This window comes from Ursus maritimus, unplaced genomic scaffold (assembly GCF_017311325.1).
Source record: "Ursus maritimus isolate PB19 unplaced genomic scaffold, ASM1731132v1 scaffold_10, whole genome shotgun sequence".
Taxonomy (NCBI): Eukaryota; Metazoa; Chordata; class Mammalia; order Carnivora; family Ursidae; genus Ursus; species Ursus maritimus.
In genome coordinates, this window is record NW_024423344.1 from 25,032,749 (window position 1) to 25,053,736 (window position 20,988).

The following is a 20,988-nucleotide window of genomic DNA, read 5'->3' on the forward strand; positions in this document are numbered from 1 at the left end:
TGCTGGGACGGTGTGGTCTCAGGACCCTCGGGGTCACAGGAAGACCGGGGGTGCCTGAGTGCGGCAGAGCTCCCAGGTATCGGAGCAGGGAAGCCGGCTGCAGAGTGAGCTGAGGAGTGCGCTCTCAGCTTGGGGTGGGCATAAACCGGAATCCGTGGCACACTTGGGCCCCGGCTCTTTGGGCCAGGGCCCAACAAGCCGCAGAACACGGGAGATCCTCCTTCCTTCCCCGGGGAGGGAGCCGCCCAGGAGCGCGCCACAGGAATATGCTAGGTTTGGAGACTCCCAACAGGTTCCTGTGCCAGAGGGAGAAATGCTCGGTCACAGGCCGGGCGAGCACAGAGTGTGCCTGAGACCAGGGAGACAGGAGTGACTGACTGCATTTCTCTGAGGGTGCACTGAGGAGTAGGGCCCCAAGATCTCAGCTCCTCCCGGGCCAGAGATTGGAGGCTGCCATTTTCATTCTCATCCTTTAAAGCTGTGCGGAAAGCCTTCAGGGAATGAAAGCTACGGAGAGCAAACCTGAATGGATTATTTAACCTGGCCCCTGGTGAGGGTGGTGCAATCCTGCCTGGGGCGAAGACCTTTGAGAATTACTACAATAGGTTCCCCCCCCCCCCAGATCATCAAGAATATTCAGCCAAGACCAAGTTTACCGATCTATGAGAACTGCAAAACTCCAGCGCTAGGGGAATACAGCACACAGAATTCATGGCTACTCCAGCGCTAGGGGAATACAGCACGCAGATTCATGGCTTTTTCCCCATGATTCTTTAGTTTTCAACTTTCATTTTTAAAATTTTCTTTCTTTTTTCTTTTTTTAAAAAATTTTTTTCTTCTTTCCTTTTTCAACCAACTTCTTATCAATTCTTTTAAAAATATCTTTTAAAATTTTCATTTACAGTCATATTCTGTCCCTTCATCGTATTTAACCTTATTTTTTGTGTATATATAAGTTTTTCTTTCTTTAAAATTTTGGGATGAAGTTTCTTCTAACAGACCAAACTACACCCAAAATCTAGTGTATGGCTCTGTTCTATTCACCAGCCTGGTCATATTCTTTTTCCCTCCTGGTTTCCGGTCTCTTCTGATTGATTACTGTATATTTCTCTGGTGTTGTTGTTACCCTTTTGGCATTTTGTTCTCTCATTCATCTGTTCTTTTCTGGACAAAATGACAAAATGGAAAAACTGACCTCAAGAAAAGAACAAGAGGCAGTACCAACTGCCAGAGACCAATATGGACGTTAGTAAGATGTCAGAACTAGAGTTCAGAATAATGATTATAAAGATACTAGCTGGGCTTGAAAAAAGCATAGAAGACACTAGAGAATCCCTTTCTGGAGAAATAAAATCTGACCAAGTTGAAATAAAAAAGGCTATTAATAAGGTACAATAAAAAATGGAGGCTCTAACTTCTAGGATAAATGAGGCAGAAGAGGGAATTACTGATATAGAAGACCAAATGATGGAGAATAAAGAAGCTGAGAAAAAGAGGGGCACCTGGGTGGCACAGCGGTTAAGCGTCTGTCTTCGGCTCAGGGCGTGATCCCGGTGTTGTGGGATCGAGCCCCACATCAGGCTCCTCCTCTATGAGCCTGCTTCTTCCTCTCCCACTCCCCCTGCTTGTGTTCCCTCTCTCGCTGGCTGTCTCCATCTCTGTTGAATAAATAAATAAAATCTTTAAAAAAAAAAAAGAAGCTGAGAAAAAGAGATAAACAACTACTGGATCACGAGGGGAGAATTCGAGAGATGAGTGATACCATAAAGTGAAACAATATTAGAATAATTGGGATCCCAGAAGAAGAAGAAAGAGAGAGGGGGGCAGAAGGTATATTTGAGCAAATTGTAGCAGAGTACTTCCCTAATTTGGGGATGGAAACAGTCATGAAAATCCAGGAGGCACAGAGAAGCCCCCTCAAAATCAATAAAAATAGGTCAACCACCCCGACATCTAATAGTAAAACTTACAAGTCTCAGAGACAAAGAGGAAATCCTAAAAGCAGCTCAGAACAAGAGGTCTGTAACCTACAATCGTAGAAACATTAGATTGGCAGCAGACCTATCCACAGAGACCTGGCAGGGCTGGTATGATATATCCAGGGTACTAAACAAGAAAAATATGCAGCCAAGAATACTTTATCCAGCATGGCTGTCATTCAGAATGGAAGAAGAGATAAAGAGCTTGCAGGACAAATAGAAACTAAAAGAATTTGCAATCACCACACCAGCCCTACAAGAAATATTGAAAGCGGTCCTCTAAGCAAAGAGAGAGCCCCAAAGTAACATAGACCAGAAAGGAACAGAGACAATATACAGTAACAGTCACCTTACAGGTAATACAATGGCTCTAAATTCATATCTTTCAATAGTTACCCTGAATGTAAATGTGCTAAATGCCCCAATCAAAAGACACAGGGTATCAGATTGGATAAAAAAGCAAGACCCAACGATATGCTATATGCAAGAGACTCATTTTAGACCCAAAGACACCTCCACGCAACTGGACATCAAAAGAAAGGTGGGGTGGCAGTCCTTACATTAGACAAATTAGATTTTAAACCAGACTATAATAAGAGATGAGGAAGGAGACTATATCATACTTAAAGGGTCTATCCAACAAGAAGATCTAACAATTGTAAATATTTATGCCCCTGACATGGGAGCAGGCAATTATATAAGCCAATTAATAACAAAATCAAAGAAACACATAAACAATAATACAAAAATAGTAGGGGACTTTAACGTCCCGCCTCACTGAAATGGACAGATCATCTAAGCAGAAGATCACAAGGAAATAAGGGCTTTAAATGACACACCGGACCAGATGGACTTCACAGATATATTCAGAACATTCCATCACAAAGCAGCAGAATACACATTCTTCTCTAGTGCACATGGAACATTCTCCAGAATAGATCACATCCTGGGTCACAAATCTCAACTGCTACCAAAAGATTGGGAACATTCCCTGCATATTTTCAGACCACAATGTTTTGAAACTCAAACTCAGTCACAAGAGGAAAGTTGGAAGGAACTCAAATACATGGAAGCTAAAGAGCATCCTACTAAAGAATGAATGGGTCAACCTGGAAATTAAAGAAGAATTTTAAAAAATTCATGGAAACAAATGAAAATGAAAACACAACTGTTCAAAATCTTTGGGATGCAGCAAAGGCAGTCCTAGGAGGGAAGTATATAGCAACAGAAGCCTTTTTCAAGAAACAAGAAAGATCTCAAATACACAACCTAACCCTACACCTAAAGGAGCTGGAGAAAGAACAGCAAATAAAGCCTAAACCCAGCAGGAGAAGAGAAATAATAAAGATCAGAGCAGAAATCAATGAAATAGAAACTAAAAGAACAGTAGAACAGATCAATGAAACTAGGAGCTGGTTCTTTGAAAGAATTAAGAAGATTGATAAATTCCTGGCCAGACTTAACAAGAAGAAAAGAGAAAGGACCCAAATAAATAAAACCATGAATGAAGGAGGAGAGATCACAACCAACACCAAAGAAATATAAACAATTATAAGAACAACTATATGCCAACAAATTAGAAAATCTGGAAGAAACAGACACATTCCTAGAGATGTATAAGCTACTAGAACTGAACCAGGAAGAAATAGAAAACCTGAACAAACCCATAATCAGCAAGGAAATTGAAGCAGTAATCAAAAATCTCCCAAAAAACAAGAGCCCAGGTTCAGATGGCTTCCCAGGGGAATTCTACCAAACATTTAAAGAAGAATTAATACCTGTTCTTCTGAAACTGTTCCAAAAAATAGAAATGGAAGGAAAACTTCCAAACTCATTTTATGAGGCCAGCATTACCTTGATCCCAAAACCAGACAGAGACCCCACCAAAAAGGAGAATTACAGACCAGTATCCCTGATGAACATGGATGCAAAAATTCTCACCAAAATACTAGCCAATAGGATCTAATAGCACATTAAAAGGATCATTTACCACAACCAATTGGGATTTATTCCTGGGCTGCAAGTTTGGTTCAATATCTTCAAATCAATCAATGTGATACACTACATTAATAAAAGAAAGGACAAGAACTATATGATCCTCTCAATAGATGCAGAAAAAGCATTTGACAAAGTACAGCATCCTTTCTTGATAAAACTCTTCACAGTGTAGGGATAGAGGGCACATACATCAATCAATACCATAAAAGCCATCTATGAAAAACCCACAGCAAAAATATAATTCTTAGTGGGGAAAAACTGAGAGCTTTTCCCCGAAGGTCAGGACCACAGCAGGAATGTCCACTATCACCACTGCTGTTCAACATAGTACTAGAAGTCCTAGCCTCAGCAATCAGATAACAAAAAGAAATACAAGGCATCTAAATCAGCAAAAAAGTCAAATTCTCACTCTTTGCAGATGGTATGGTACTTTAGGCGGAAAACCCAAAAGACTCCACCCTAAAACTGCTAGAACTCATATAGGAATTCAGTAAAGTGGCAGGATATAAAATTAATGCACAGAAATCAGTTGCATTTCTATACACCAACAATAAGACAGAAGAAAGAGAAATTAAGGAGTCAATCCCATTTACAATTGCACCCAAAACCATAAGATACCTAGGAATAAATATAACCAAAGAGGCAAAGAATCTGTACTCAGAAAACTATAGAATACTCATGAAAGAAATTGAGGAAGATACAAAGAAATGGAAAAACATTCCATGCTCATGGATTGGAAGAACAAATATTGTGGAAAAGTCTATGCTACCTAGAGCAATCTGCGCATTTAATGCAATCCCTATCAAAATCCCTATCAAAATGCCAAAATCCCTATCAAAATCCCTATCAAAATGTTAACAAGAAAAGACCCCGAATAGCCAGAGGAATGTTGAAAAAGAAAACCAAAACTGTGGGCATGACATTTCCGGACTTCAAGCTCTATTACAAAGCTGTAATCATCAAGACAGTACAGTATTGGCACAAAAACAGACACATAGATCAATGGAACAGAATGGAGAACTCAGAAATGGACCCTCAACTGTATGGTAACCAATCTTTGACAAAGCAGGGAAGAATATCCAATGGAAAAAAGACAGTCTCTTCAACAAACGGTGTTGGGAAAATTGGACAGCCACATGCAGAAGAATGAAACCGGACCATTTCCTTACATCAGACATAAAAATAGACTCAAAATGGGTGAAAGACCTAAATGTGAGATAGGAATCCATCAAAATCCTTGAGGAGAACACAGGCAGCAACCTCTTCAACCTCAGCCACAGCAACTTCTTCCTAGACACATCACCAAAGGCAAGGGAAGCAAGGGCAAAAATGAACTATTGGGACTTCATCAAGATAAAAAGCTTTTGCACAGCAAAGGAAACAGTCAACAAAACCGAAAGACAACTGACAGAATGGGAGAAGATATTTGCAAATGACATATCAGATAAAGGGCTAGTATCCAAAATCTATAAAGAACTTATCAAACTCAACACCCAAAGAACAAATAATCCAATCAAGAAATGGGCAGAAGACATGAAGAGACATTTCTCTAAAGAAGACATCCAAATGGCCAACAGACACATGAAGAAGTGTTCCACATCACTTGGCATCAGGGAAATACAAATCAAAATCACAGTGAGCTACCACCTCACACCAGTCTGAATAGCTAAAATTAGCAAATCAGGAAATGACAGATGTTGGCGAGGATGTGGAGAAAGGGGAACCCTCTTACACTGGTGGGAATGCAAGCTGATACAGCCACTCTGGAAAACAGTGTGGAGGTTCCTCAAACAGTTGAAAGTAGAGCTACCCTACAACCCAGCAATAGCACTACTGGGTATTTACCCCAAAGATACAAATGTAGTAATCCAAAGTGGCACCTGCACCCCAATGTTTATAGCCGAAATGTCCACAATAGCCAAACTATGGAAAGAGCCCAGATATCTATCAACAGATGAATGGATAAAGAAAATGTGGTATATATATGCAATGGAATATTATGCAGCCATCAAAAAATGAATTCTTGCCATTTGCAATGACGTGGATGGAACTAGAGGGTATTATGCTAAGTGAAATAAGTCAGACTGAGGAAGACAATTATCATATGATCTCACTGATATGTGAAATTTGAGAAATAAGGTAGAGGATTGTAGGGGAAGAGAGGAAAAAAATGAAACAAGATAAAACCAGAGAGGGAGACAAACCATAAGAGACTCTTAATCTCAGGAAACAAACTGAGGGTTGCTGGAGTGGAGGGGGGCAGGAGGAATGGGGTGGCTGAGTGATGGACATTTGGGAGGGTATATGTTATGGTGAGCGCTGTGTATTGTGTAAGACTGATGAATCACAGACCTGTACCCCTGAAACAATGCATTATATGTTAAAAATAAAAAAGTAAAGTAAAATAAAATAAAATTTAAAAAGGGGGAAAAAAAGAACAAAGCACTAAGAATGTGGAGGCCCTCCCAATCTCTTGAACTGCTCTAGCAACCTTTAAGTACTTATATCTTGGGTCTGTCTTTTTTATTCTTTTATGTCACCCCCACAGAGCTTAGGATTCTACTCTGGAGTCAAATATTTTTAAAAATAATATTAATGGCTGTGGAAATAAAGTTTTTCTTCACTAGCTCCACCCAGCTCTTTAAAAGCTACATTCTTTCTCCATTTAAAGCAAGAATTAGCAAACTACACTCTGCCACCTGTTTTTTTAAATAAAGTTTTTCTGGAACACAGCCATGCTCATAAGCTTAAGTATCGCATATAGCTGCTTTTGCACTACACAGCAGAGTTGAATAGTTGTGACAGAGACCATGCAACCTTCAAAGCCTAAGATTTTACTATCCAGCCCTTTACAGAAAAACTTACCAACCTCTGATTTAAAGTAATTCATTCCTCTGGCATCTGTGTGGCTCAGTCAGTTAAGCATCCTACTCTTGATCTCAGCTCAGGTCTTGATCTCAGGGTTGTGAGTTCAAGCCCCATGTAATAAATGAATGAATGAGTGAATGAATGAATGAGTAAAATAATTCACTTCAGAGGGCACCTGGCTGTCTCAGTCAATAGAGTATGTGACTCTTGGTCTTGGGGTTGTAAGTTCGAGACCCATGTTGGGTGTAGAGATTACTTAAAAATAAAATCTCTTTAAAAAAAATAAAGTATTCACTTCAAAACCAGATAATCTGATTTTTCACTTCTCCTAATGATTAACAACTTTATTTCAAACCAACCTGCTCACTAAAACCAAAAAGGTAAACAAACACAACACGGTAAATGCTTGGAGAATTACCAAGGTGGCTTGGACTTAATAAGCCAAACTTCTAGAAAGAAGAGAATCTCAGGATGGTAGACAGAACACTCAACACTACTGTTCTCCCTAAGTCATTTGCCTAATCAAAAGCTGTGGACAAGAAGTTGAGTAGAATTATAGCCAGTCTAATAGGGCTTGAGAGATAAAAATTGGAATTCATGGCTTACCAAGGCCAAGGGGGCCTCAGACTTGGTATGAAAGGGCTGAAAGGCTACAGCCCTAGGAGAAAAAGTTAACCAGAAAGCTCTATAAAAATTGAAGCTTGGATTAAAATAAAGCACTTTTGAGGCTTCTGGTCCAAGATGGTGACGTAGGAAGACCCTCAACTCACCTTCTCCATGCACTTGCCCCATCTACACCTATTTATAGAGCAGATCCTCCTGAAGAAGAACTGAGAGCTGACTGAATGGCTTCTGCACAACAGAAGATAGACCCTACAGAGAACATCAAAAGAGATGGAAACATGGTAAGGCAGGGAACCCCCACCCCCCACGCTGCCTCTGGAACTGCAGTGGGGAGGGATAGTGCTGAGGGACCAGGAGCAGATTCATCTACCCTGAGGCACAGAAAAAAAGCCGTGGTTTGAAAGAGCAACTAGAATATAAAGGAACCAGCCCTAGAACCCTGCCAAATGGCAGGAGAGCTGCTGGAAGTCTCTCCCGGTTTGCAGGGCTGGTGAGCGCCATGCTTTATGCTCCCGCTCCACCTTCATAGCGCAGAGGGGGCAGATGGGAGCAGGGTCCCAGAACCCTAGCCAGCCTGTCCCCTCAGCAAGCCCCAGGCCCCTACCCCACACCAGCCTCAGGCTCCCTGGAAGACAGAAAAAGCTGCAGGTTCTAAGAGCAACTAGAATATAAAAGATGCAGCCCTAGAACTCTGCCAAATGGTGGGGGAACTGCTGGAACTCATTCTGGGTCAGAGGAGCTGGTGAACACCTCATTTAACATGTCCCCTCCACCTTGATAGAGCAAACAGGAGCAGGGTCTGGGCACCATGGTCTGCTTGTCTCAGTAAGCCCTGGGCCCCTACCCCACACCAGCACTAACCACCCCACCAAGGCAGCCCCAAGACGGTACACTCTGAGACACTCCTAGTCAGTACTCACTACAGCTCCAGCCATCAAGGCAAGGTGACACAGGTGCAAAACACCCCAGAACACTCCAGGCCTGCACCACTTGAGCTCCAGGTGGCTTGTCAGGGTACCCCTAGAGCAGATTGCCCTAGGACTTCCTGGCTTATGCCTGCTATGGTCCCAGCAGCCCCACCAGGGTAGTCCCTGTGCAAAACATCCCAAGGAACCCCCAGCCTGCCCCCTGCCTCAGCTCCAGCCACCCCACTAGCACCCCCTATACAGAGCACCCCAGTACACCCTGGTCTGTGCACCATCTCAGTTCCAGCCACCCTACCAGGGTGACCTTGTGCTGAACATGCTAGGACCACTTGGTTGGTACCCACTTAAGCTTCAGCTATCCTGTCAGAGGACCCTCTGTACAAAGGATCCTAGGGCCACCCCAGCCCATGCCCACCTCAGCTCCAGCCATCCCACCAGGGTAGTCCCAGCTCAGACAGCTGTGGGATCCCCAGACCATACCAGCCATAGCACATGACAGCAAATGTCCGAAGAACATAGAAACCAACTTGAATGGGCTTTTACTAATGAAATCTGGAACAATTTAAGAATAAAAATAAATAACAGTATAACAGACTATACTTACCACATGAAACAATGATGTCATTAATAAGTAAATTGAACATTTGATGAGAAATAGGATTATTTGCATGGTTTTTTACATATTAAGTACAAAGGGGAAAAGAGTAACAGTGGAGAAGCTCTGAAGATACCACTTTAAACAAGGAATCCAAATAAACCCTGTTAGTAATGGGATATGAAGATTCTAATTTAATGAAGATAGTTTCACTTTTTTCTTTCCAATCTTCTTATCTTATGTAAGTGGCTAGAATCATCATTATAATGTAGAATAAAAGTAAAGGAAAAATTTTCTTGCCTTGCTCCTAATCTTAGGGAGAAAGTATTCAGTCCTTACTAATTATGCATGATGTTGGTTGCAGAGTTTTCATAGATACCCTTTATTTAGTTATGAAAGGTTTCCTTTAACCCTAGTTTACATAGAGGTATATTTGTTTTCTTTCATCTTTTTAAAAAAGGCTTATTTATTTGAGAGAGAGAGAGATAGAGAGAAAAAGAACGCACAAGCTGGGGGTGGGGGGACAGAGAGAGAGGGAGAAACAGGCTCGTTGCTGAGCTGGGAGCCCCAACAGGAGGCTCCATCCCAGGACCAAAGATCATGACCTGAGCTGAAGGCAGATGCTTAACCGACTGAGCCACCCAGGTGCCCCTTTCTTTCATTTTAAATGTGTGTTGAATGCTGTCAAGTTTTTTAATTTATTGAGATGATATTGTTGAGAATAACACACCTTCAAATATTAAAACAACTTTTAATTTCTTGTGAAAGCTTCATTTAGTCAGGATACATTATCCTTCATTTTTAATTTTTGATATTGCTGAATTCGATTTGCTAATATTTTGTTGAGAATTTTTGCACTTAATTTATGAAAAACAGTCATCTATAATTTTCCTTTCTTATAATATCCTTGTCTGACTTTGGAATGGGAGTTATGTAGGCATCATAAAATGAGTTCATGTAAACTGGTGTTATTTCTTCCTTAAGTGTTTGATAGACTCACCAGGGAAGTCCTATGTGCCTAGAACTTTCCTTGAGTGAAGGCTCTTAATTAAAATTTTAATTAGATTTTGTAACAGGAACAGAACTATACTGGTGTTCTATTTCTTGTTGTGCCTGTTTCAGTAAGTTGTATTTTCTAAGGAATTTTTCCATTTCATCATGGCCGTGGCACTTACTGGGAAAAGGTTGTCCTTAGTGTTTTGTTATCTTCTATTTTAATGTCTGTGAGACTGAGGTGATTTCCCCTTTTTTTATTTTGAATTTGGTATTTAGAGTTTTCTTTCTTTTTTCCTTAACCAGTCATAATATGGATTTAGAAATTTTATTAATCCTTTTAAAGAAGTAAGTCTTGTCAAATGCCTTTTCTACATCAATTAAGATGATTATGTTTTCTGCCTTTATGCATTAATGTGTATTGATTGATTTTCTTATGTTGAATCATCTTTTTATTTCAAGAATAAATGTCACTTTGTTATTATGTATAATCCTTTTAATTTTTTTGGATTTAGTTTGCTAGTATTTTGCTGAGGATTTTTATCTATTTTCATAAGGGGTGTTGGTCTGTGGTTTTCTTTGGTGTTTTTTGTTCCTTTAGCATCTAGGTTATATTGACAGCATAGAATGTGTTAGAGATTGTGATATTCTAATTTAAAAGAATATGTATTTGGTCACTCAGATGACAAAAATATATCTCTCATATATATTTGGTCTTCATTCGAAGTTCCTAGCTCACAGGTCCCCCAATTCTTGAAATTTCTAGAGGCATAAGAGCAGTGGGAACATCTTTTATTATATTTGATCCCTTGTCCTCAGTTCCTAAAATTACTTAAAAGCCATAAAAGTGAAATGCATTAACAAGGCCCTTTCCACTACAACTGGTTTTATGTTAATGAGGTGACTTTTGGAAAGCACTGAAGGGTGGAGGCTGGTTTCCAGGGGATTGGCGTTTTCTGCCTCACCAACTCCCCCTTCCTCCAGAGAGGGGAGAAGGTTTAGATATTGAGTTTAATCACCAAAGGCCAATGGTTTAATCAATTATGCCCATGTAATAAAGCCTTCATAAAAACCAAGACGACAGGATTTGGAGAGTGCCTAGGTTGGTAAATACGTGGAGATCTGGGGAGAGTTTGCCTGGAGAGGGCATGGAAGCTCCATATCCTTTTTCTATACCGTGTCCTATGTATCTCTATATCTGACTATTGACTCACGTCCTTCAATTCCTTTAATATTCTTTGTAATAAACCAGTTATCTAGTAAGTAAATGGGATTCCGAGTTCTGTGAACCACTCTAGCCAATTAATTGAACCCAGGGAGAGGGTCATGGGAACCTCTAATTTATAGCCATTGGTGAAGTGCAAGTAACAACCTGGGCTTGTGATTGGCATTCTGAGTTGGAAGGCAGCCTTGAGGGACTGAGCAGTTTACCTATGGAATGTGGCGTTAGCTCTAGGTTGGGGCAGAATTGAGTTGAATCGTAGGACACCCAGAGTGTGTCTGAGACTTGCTTGGTGGTGTGGGGAAACTACTCCCCCCCCACCATAGTGGAACTGGGTTCAAAATACTATTAGAGGTATTTCCTCCTCTTTTATTTTCTAGAAGAGTTTGAGAAGTATAGATGTTCATTTTTCTTTAAATGTTTAGCAGAATTCATCCGTGAAGGCTTCCAGTCCTGGACTTTTCTTTTTTGGGAGGTTTTTGATTATTTATTCAGTTTCTTTACTCATTATAGTTCTGCTCAGATTTCTATTTGTTGTTGAGTCAGTTCTGGTAATTTGTGTTTTTCTAAAACATTTTGCATTTCATCTAAGATATTTAATTTGTTGGCATACAGTTGTTCGTAGTATTCTGTTATAACCCCTTTTATTTCTATAAAGTCAGTAGTAATGTCTCTGTTTTCATTTCTGGTTTAGTTATTTGTTTTTTCTCTTTTTTCTTAGTTTAGCTAAAGATTTGTCAATTTCATCGATCCTTTTAAAGAACTGACTTTTGGTTTTGTTGATTCTTTCTTCTGCTTTTCTATCTGCTATTTCATTAATCTCTGTTGTAATCTTTTTCACACACCGGTATGATGTATTTGTTGTAATCAGTGAACCAACATTAGCACACATCATTATGAACCCAAGTCCGTGATTTACATTAGAGTTCAAACTTTGTGTTGAATATTCTGTGGGTTTTGACAAATGTATAATGAAATGTATCCATTAGCACAGTACCATACAAAATAATTTTACAACCCTGAAAATCCCTTATACTCCTCCTACTCATTCTTCCCTCCCTCCCCCAACATCCCTGGCAACCACTGCTATTTTTACTGTCTCCATAGTTTTGCCTTTTCCAAAATGTTTTTTTTATTGCTGTTCTTTGATTACTGCCTTCTTGGAGTTTAATTATTTTGCAATCGGCCATATTGATTTTCTTCTCATTCTCTTTTGTGTATATTTTTAAGATAGTTTCTTAGTAGTCATTACCATGGAGATTACAGTTGGCATTTTTAATTTATAACAATCTAGTTTGGATTGATACCAAGTTAATTTCAAGAGCACACAAAATCTTTGTTCCTATACAACTCCACCCCTGACCTACTTTATGATATTTTGTCAAAAGTGACACCTTTATACATTGTGTGTCCATTTACATGGATTTATAATTATTATTTTATGCACTTCTTTTCTTTTTAAGATTTTATTTATTTTTTTGACGGAGAGAGAGACAGCCAGCGAGAGAGGGAACACAAGCAGGGGGAGTGGGAGGGGAAGAAGCAGTCTCCCAGCGGAGGAGCCTGATGCAGGGCTCGATCCCAGGACCCTGGGGTCATGCCCTGAGCTGAAGGCAGAGACTTAATGACTGAGTCACCCAGGCGCCCCTATACATTTGTCTTTTAAATCATGTAGGAAATAAAAAAAAAGAGTTGCAAACCAAAAATAGAATAATACTGAGTTTTATATTTACCTATGTAGTTACCTTTACCAGATTCCTTAATTCCTTTCTAAAGTTTTGAGTTGCTGTCTAATATCTTTTCATTGCAGCCTGAAGAACTCTCTTCAGCATTTCATATAGGAAAGGTGTACTAATAACAAACTTCCTCAGCTTTTGGTTACCTTTGAACATCTAAATTTCTCATTTGTTTTTCAAAAGGTAGTTTTGCTGGATGTAGGATTCTTGGCTGAGAGATTGCTTTTCTTTCATCACTTTAAAAATGTCATCCCATTCCTTTCTGGCTTCTGCGGTTTCTGATGACAAATTGGCTGTTATTTTTGAGAATCCCTTATGCATGACAAATCATTCCTCTCTTGCTGTTCTCAAGATTTTTCTCTAGCTTTTGACAATTTGATTATAATGTGTCTCAGTGTGAATCTCTTTGTGTTTATCCTTCTTGGAATTTGTCAAGCTTCTGGGATCTATAGATTTGTAGCCCTAATCAAAGTTGGGGAGGTTTTGGCCATTATTTCTTCAAATATTCATTCTGTCCTTTTTTCTCCTCTTTTTCTAGGACTTCTATTATCTATATTTGGTACACTTGATGGTGTCTGACTGGTCTCTCAGCCTCTGTCCATTTTTTTTTCTTCTTCTCCTTCTTCCCCTTCCCCTCTCCTTCTTCCTCTTCCCCTCCTTCTTCCTCTCCTCCTCCTCCTCCTCCTCCTACTTCTACTTCTACTTCTACTTCTACTTCTACTTCTACTGTTCCTTCTTCCTCTTCCTTTGTTCCTTCTTCTTCTGTTAATCATACTGGATGATTTCAATTGACCTATCTTCCAGTTCTCTGATTCTTTCTTCTGCCTGCTCAAATCTACTATTAAAAGTTTCCAATGAGATTTTTGTTTTGGTTATTGTATTTTTCAGCTCTTTTTGGTTCTCCTTTATAATTTCTTTCTTTCTTTTTTTTTTAAGATTTTATTTATTTATTTGATGAGGGGTGGGGAGAGAGCACAAGCAGGGGGAAGCAGCAGAGGGAGAAGAAGAAGCAGGCTCCCCACCAAGCAAGGATCCCGATGTGGGGCTCAATCCCAGGACCCTAGGATCATGGCCTGAGCCAAAGGCAGCTGCTATAACCCACTGAGCCACCCAGGTGTTCCTCCCCTTCATAATTTCTATCTCTTTATTGATAAATCTCTGCTCACACATCATTCTTCTGTTTTGTTTTGTTTTTTAGCTACTTTAGCATATTTAAAACAGTTGATTTAAAGTTTTTTTCTAGTAAGTCCAATGTCTGTGCTTCCTCAGAGACAGTTTCTATTAATTTTTACAGTGACTAGGCCATATTTCTTGTTTCTTCACGTGTTCCATATTTTTTTGTTGAAAACGGAATGCTTTAAATATTATAATGTGGTAACTCCAAAAATCATATTATTCCCCTTCTCAGGGTTTATTTTTGTTGCTTGCTGTGGGCTGTAGCTGTTGGTTTAGTGATTTTTCTAAATTGTTTTTGTTGTCTTTACATTTTCACTGTTGTCTTTGAAACCTCTGCTCCTTTAGCGTGTGTTCAGTTAGTGTTTTGACAGAGATTTCCTTGTACAACAGGATCGGGAGGAGAGAGAGAATAATATTTCTTCTAGTCTTTTCAGATTGGTTCTATTCATTGAAAGCACCCTTTCAATGCTTAAGCCAGACCATTTAAGCATGGTGAAAGCTTGGGGTCTTCTTGGGCCTTTTCTGAGAATGCATACTGTGCTGGCCATGCACATAGCTTTCTAAATCCCCCAGTATATGTAGGCATTTTTGAATGCCCTCATTTCCCCAAGAAACTCTCTTGTAGCTTTTACTATTTTTGCAATTTTTCTATGAGTTTGAACTTATTTCAAAATAAAATTTAAAATAGAAAAGCATAGATTTTGAGGTCAAAGAGCCCTGGCTTCAAACCCGAGCTCTACTACTTGTTTGCTGTACGGTCTTTCACAAGTTATATTCATTGGGCTTCAGTGCTCCTATCTATAAAATTAAGATTTTAAGTTTTAAGAGTAACATTTGCTTTGCACATAGTGGATACTTAATAAATGGTAACTATTATTATTGCTATTCATCATACCAGATTTGTGTTCAGCAGAAAGTCAGCCTATGGCTAAATTTGGCACAAGGCCCAAAGATTGCTGATAACTTTAAAATATGATAATTCTGAATTCCACTTTTCTTACCATGCTAGATAATGAAAAAAACGCTATAATGAAAAAACATACAATTGGTTTGGATCTTAACATTTTAAGAAAGTGGAATGAAGGCAAACTAGGACATAGGTTTAGAGATAAATCTGAATGTGTTCCTGGAAAATCTCTATTGCAACAGGAAAGATCCCTTCAATAACATGGAAATTAACCTAAATTAAGAAACCTAAAGCAAAAATAATTGACAATACAAAAAAAAGTTGCCATTAAAAAGATCTAGCATACCTTAAGATTAAGTGCATTTCTTCCATATATTTGACAGTTTAGTATGGCGAGGTTGGTCATGGCTATTATTGTTTCATATCGTGTTGCATTAATAGTCTTGAGACCTCCACCACGTATGAGACGTGCCTGTGATTCCTCTTGTTTTCTAGGTTTAATGATTACTAAGTAAACAAAAGAAAACATGAGACTCAACTGTGTTAGCACTTAGAATGAAAGTTAAAGAGTATTTATGTTATGATAACAGTGAATCGTCATAAATAGGTTAGCTGTGTAAATCTTCCTGAAGAGGTTCCTCATAACCTTCACCCACCAAATCTCAGCTAAACTGGGTGTTGTGTGTGTGTGTGTGTTTTTCAAATATCAGAAAGTACAATTGTCTTTCAAAAAGAAAACCATATGCTTATAGATTTCTATCTAGATAAGTTAAATTCCATCAATCTCAGTCTTTTTGTGTTATATGTAAAAATATTTTTAAAAATTTTATTAATTTACATAAGCAACTTCTTGCTGCAATAAACTAATAAAGGACATCGTATAATCATGTCAGATAGAGATCACCTCCCAAGGAACAACCTTGCTTTTTCTCCTAATATCATCCTGATGCATGTTTCAAGTGCCTTACGTAATTCAGCTTCTTTCCCTCAGTTTGAAGATCCCACACAAGAAAAGAAAAAAATCCAAACAACTCAGAAGTTAGCCAAGCAGAGATAATCTAAATTTACTTTATCATGACCCTTGTGGGTTTCACCTTCCATCAAAAATGTCCTATCCAAGTATACACCCGAGTGCAGCAGGAAAACGTTTTGAAATTTTGTAAAATAAATTTTATATTCATGGCCATTCTTGCTGCATTATTTGCAGCAACATATTTCACAATCTCAGTAATTCTTATGCCATTGCTTCAACAAAAGGAAATAATGCATCCTAGACCAGAGAAAACAATGTTCAGTTTCTGGTTTCTAAAGTAGGCCCTGTGTGCCCATTTCAGATCAATAGATGTAAAAGTTAACTGAAGCAGAAAGATGTGTGATATGATGGAGAGAGTCCTTGTCCTGGGAGAGAGTGGAGCAAGAAGGAAAGGAAAGTCAGTTAAGACCTAATTCTGTGGCCTGCTCCTAGCTCACCCATCCTCATGGACTAAGCCCAAGCAGTTGGTTTTTGAGTGGAAGTGAAGGAGATGGAGGTGGAGAGGTAAATACAAATTCCCTGATGGCTCTCTGAAGGATCTGAAGACCCTTAAACTTGCCTGAAACTTTTCAAAGAGGGAACCACCAGAGTGGAACAAACTCAATAAATCAGAAGTGGCAGCATGACTTCTTTCAGCTTATGATACAGAGGAGACCGAGAAGTTAATTTATGTCACAGATAATGGTACAGAACTACTGGGAGGGATAGTGAGTTCAGAGTCCTATGGTTGCTATAGTTAACAATACTGTCCTTATATTCGAAATCTTAAAAACTCTTATAACAAGAAAAATGTGGGGTGATAGATATTACTTTATTGTGGTAATCATTTCACAATAAGTATATTAAACAGAAAAACGAGAAAATTCTATGGTTGGAGTGTTCTATGTTTAATCATTAATTGAATCATTAATTTGTTTTATTATTTTTTCTATTCTAGAATTTTATTTGACTCTTGTTTTTAAAAACAAAAATTCTAGTTCTCTAGTAAAATTCTCCAACTTATTATTTTCTTAAACATAGTAGTCACAATTATTTTAAAATCCCCATTTGAAAACTTCATTATCTGATTCTATGGGTCTGTTTCTATTGCCTTTTTCTTTCTACTGATTTTCAGACACTTTGTTCTGTTTTTAGGATGCCTTGTGATTTTTTAATTTAATGCTGGACATGGAGAATTTTAAAGGGTCAGGATAATGCTACATCTCTCCAGCAAGTGTTACATTTTCTTTGATTAGGCAAAATGTATCACTTTGATTCATTAAGGATTGGTTTTGAGCTTTGTTACAGGATAATCTATTTTAGTTTTGTGCCTTTTTCTAAAACATCATCCTTATTTCTAATGCATGGGTCCTCTGGTCTTCAACTAAAAGCCCAGTGTATTTACAAGGCCCCTACATTTTGGCAGAGCTTTAATTCCAATAACCGTCTTCCATGCCATTATGGAAATATATGTTCACTTCCTTAGCATCTCAGCTGATATTTTCTGCTGTGTTTCGTAGAGTTTTATCCTGCATATGCACGGATTAGAAGTCAGCAGATACATATGCAGATATTTGGATTCACTTCTCTCCTCTCTGAGATTTTGTATCTCCAGCCCCAGCTATATTAACAGCTCTGAAGTCTGATGGCTCAGTAAAACTACCCCTTTCTACTTGTGCTCTGTTCTCTAACACCACAAATGACCTCAGGCAAAAGCCAAGGTCAGTGTAGAGCATCCCTTATTTCAAAGATGGTACCCACTCGTGTCAGGCCTACAATAGCTACTCTCCAATACCTTCAATAGCTATTTTATAGATTTTGGGCAGGTTTAATAGCTGATTTTGGTGGGAGGGTTTGTCCAGTACACACTACTCAATTGTAGACAGACCAAAAGTCTTCAAGTTATTTTAAAATCTGTACCTGATCATTCTAACACCTGGATCTCCTGTGGGTATGTTTTTACTGTTTGTTTGCTAGTTCTCATTCATTTTGTCTCTCTCTTCATGTGCCTCACATTTATGAATTGTTTATTACACACTGTATTTGTGAAATTATTTGTAGAAATAATGTGAGTCTAGGATGATGGAATTTTCTTTAAAGATTATTTTTCATTTGTTTCTGCTAGGTAACTAAAGTCAAAGCACTTAGAACAGTGTCTGGCACGTGGAAAGTAGTTAATTTTTATTATTTTGTGTTTATCTGCCCCACCCAGATTAAGGATACTTGAGCTTTTATGTTCCCAACATCAGTACAAAGTTTGGTTTATAGTCAATATTTTAAAAAAATAGTTCCTGAGTAAATAGCCTAAAGAGCTGAAAATGAGCTGACACATATATGTGAATCACACACACAGACACTGACACACAAAATCATGAATACTTTTATAGAGAGATTAACTTAATATACAGTTTTTTAAAGAATGATGTGGCATTTACCTTCAGGCGGGTTTGGTGTGCTTTGCCTTTGAGTACTTTCTACGTTTTCAGATTCTGTTACTTGAGTTTCTAGAAAAAAGAAAAAAATGAACCAACTTTTGGATTCTTGTGAAATTCATGTTAAGGGTATTATGATTTCATTATAATTATTCATCTTATAATGAATTGGTGTTATTCATGGAAATGTGTCCATGAAGTCATCCATCAGCAGTGGCTTTCTGCTTCTAGAGTTCATCTAGATTACCTTCTGAATGTTCATTCTCACCGTTCTTTTATGTTGACTTTTCTGATCCTTTGAACTTCCTCATCTGGTTCCCACTACCACCATCTGGGTAGAGCTCCCAGTTTGACCTTGGAAGACCTTCAAGGTCAGTATTTCTATTACTTCAGTCTGGCTCATGTATTGACTGTATAGGCAAAAAGTGATCCCATCATCCACAGCTGCAAACTCAAGGGATAACCACTGTTTGCTTGCATGCCTTCTCTCCCTCTTTGCTCTACTTGACCCCATTATTACAAACCATGTTCAGAATGGATTTACCTAACAAAGACTGTCTGTGAGGTTTTCTTGGCAAAATTGGTGTTGGTATGGACATGAGACCTGGAAAATGAGTGATACTTAGTACCATGGCAGTATTTTGTTTCAAATATCTGTCTGCTTTTGCACGCCTAAATCTTGGTACAGGGCTTGACACTGTTGCACTTGGACCTATCAGAGATTTCCTAAAAGTATAGGTAGATAAAGGTAGACACTCAGAGTGAACTTCCTTGGGTTTGGGAGGAAGAGCTGGAGAAGTGGTACTTGAAAGTCTGGAGAACTCTGAGGAGAGAATCAGAATGTCTTTGAACATGTCACCAAAATAAATATTTTTTATTTTTGATGCTTTTTCTTTTGATTTTCTTGACCTTTTCATTTGTCTTGTTTCTTTCCCAAAAACTCGAGTTGAAGCTGAGTGACAGGTTGGAAAAAATAAGGAACCAGTAGCAGTCTCTGGAATGTGCCAGTAGACATTCTCAAAAGTTTTCCTGGGTATTGAAATAGTAGTCACTCTTTCTTGTATATAATGATCAAGAAAGATATTTTGGATATTGACAAGGGTTTGTGGTTGATTTCTTGAAACAACATCAGGAAAACTAGTTTTCTGTCTTTCAATCAAAGTGGTTTCATCTTGAAGGAACATTACATGTTTTGGCTCAGTTTTACCAGTCTCGGCTAAACCAGAAAAAAAAAAAAAAAGCACAATTAGTTTATATTAATCAAAGTATCGGGGACAAAACTATTAATGTGTTAGCATTCATAGCTTTTCTTTATTTACTCACCCCTCTTTTACCTTCTAAAAATTTCTGTGTATGCTTGCTTAACTATCAGGACTTTTGTTTAGCTGACTGGGGTTAAAGTTTGAATGGTCAATTGGGGAAGTAGAAAGACTATATTGTATTAGGTTTAGAAAGGGTAGGGAGCAACTCTTGGAAGAACATAAATGATAAAAGAGTAGGACATAAAGGGATTTTTTTGAGCAATTGCTAATAAAACTGGAAATATGGATGGGCAAAAATGATTTTGATTAAGTTTTGTTATTTATCATTTATCATTATCTCTTCCTCATTTGAAACTTCTTCAAGCAAAGACATTTCTTTTCAATGCCAAATGGCAGACCAATGTCTGAACATGAAAACATCCGGATATTGGCTACAACATACTACAAGTTCAGTTAGGTTACACTGGTAAATGTTCTTTTCTCTCTTAGGTCCAGAAAGTGCACTGTGCCTGCATTCTTCAATACCTCACTGCACCAAATATGCTTTCTCTTTCCTATGTGACTGAATGTTAAACGACTTTTCTTCCATTGTCTCAGTTGAGTACAATAAATGATGAGTACAGTAAATGATGAGGACCTCTACATTCTAAGGAAGAGATAATAGACTCATTAAGGCAAGGCTTGCAAAGAGATGGCCAAAACAAATCCAACTCTCATCCAGCTGTTGTCTGTATCTAAGAGATGGCTAGAGACTGGCATGAGTTTAGAGAGAGGAATTCTTCTGAATAGAGCTATTGGGGTGGTATGTGTTTTCCCGACCTTCCCTTCCCCATAGTGGGTGGAAGAGGATGATTTCTCACCCACCTCAAACCATGTGACGGGAATTCTCAGAGAACCATTTATAGAGAACCGGAGTGTATGCCACAAGGAGAATATAACATCTCACCACTCCCCTACTCACATCCCCCACTAATAACTTACAGAGTAGCAAAAAAGTAGTAGCCCATCCAGTGCTGTGTTCCAGTTGGAGCAAGGCAAGAGAGTCCTTGAAACTACTTGATCTGTATCTCAGGGCATTTCAGGGGGTACAGAGACTGATGTCTGATTCTTATCTTCATTCCTTAACTCTTCCCCACCCCTAGCCCCTGCTATGGCGGAGCAGAAACTCTTAAATTGTGGGAAAAAAGTAAAGAACAAGGTGGAAGAACTTACTGTGCCCGTTTCCTTTGACTTGTCTAAAAATTAGCAGACCTAGTCT

General features: G+C 38.7%; 1 protein-coding gene across 1 annotated transcript in view; it reads right to left on the reverse strand.

Moving 5' to 3' along the window:
* The window catches only part of LRRC63 (leucine rich repeat containing 63), a 38,408-nt gene that overhangs the window by 9,856 nt on the left and 7,564 nt on the right, over window positions 1-20,988 (reverse strand). The window contains exons 2-5 of the mRNA XM_008706927.2: window positions 19,013-19,684; window positions 18,472-18,540; window positions 17,174-17,196; window positions 15,371-15,505 (exon numbers count right to left, since the gene is read on the reverse strand). Coding sequence (XP_008705149.2) covers window positions 15,371-15,505; window positions 17,174-17,196; window positions 18,472-18,540; window positions 19,013-19,684 — 899 coding nt within the window. The remainder of the gene's footprint in view (window positions 1-15,370; window positions 15,506-17,173; window positions 17,197-18,471; window positions 18,541-19,012; window positions 19,685-20,988) is intronic.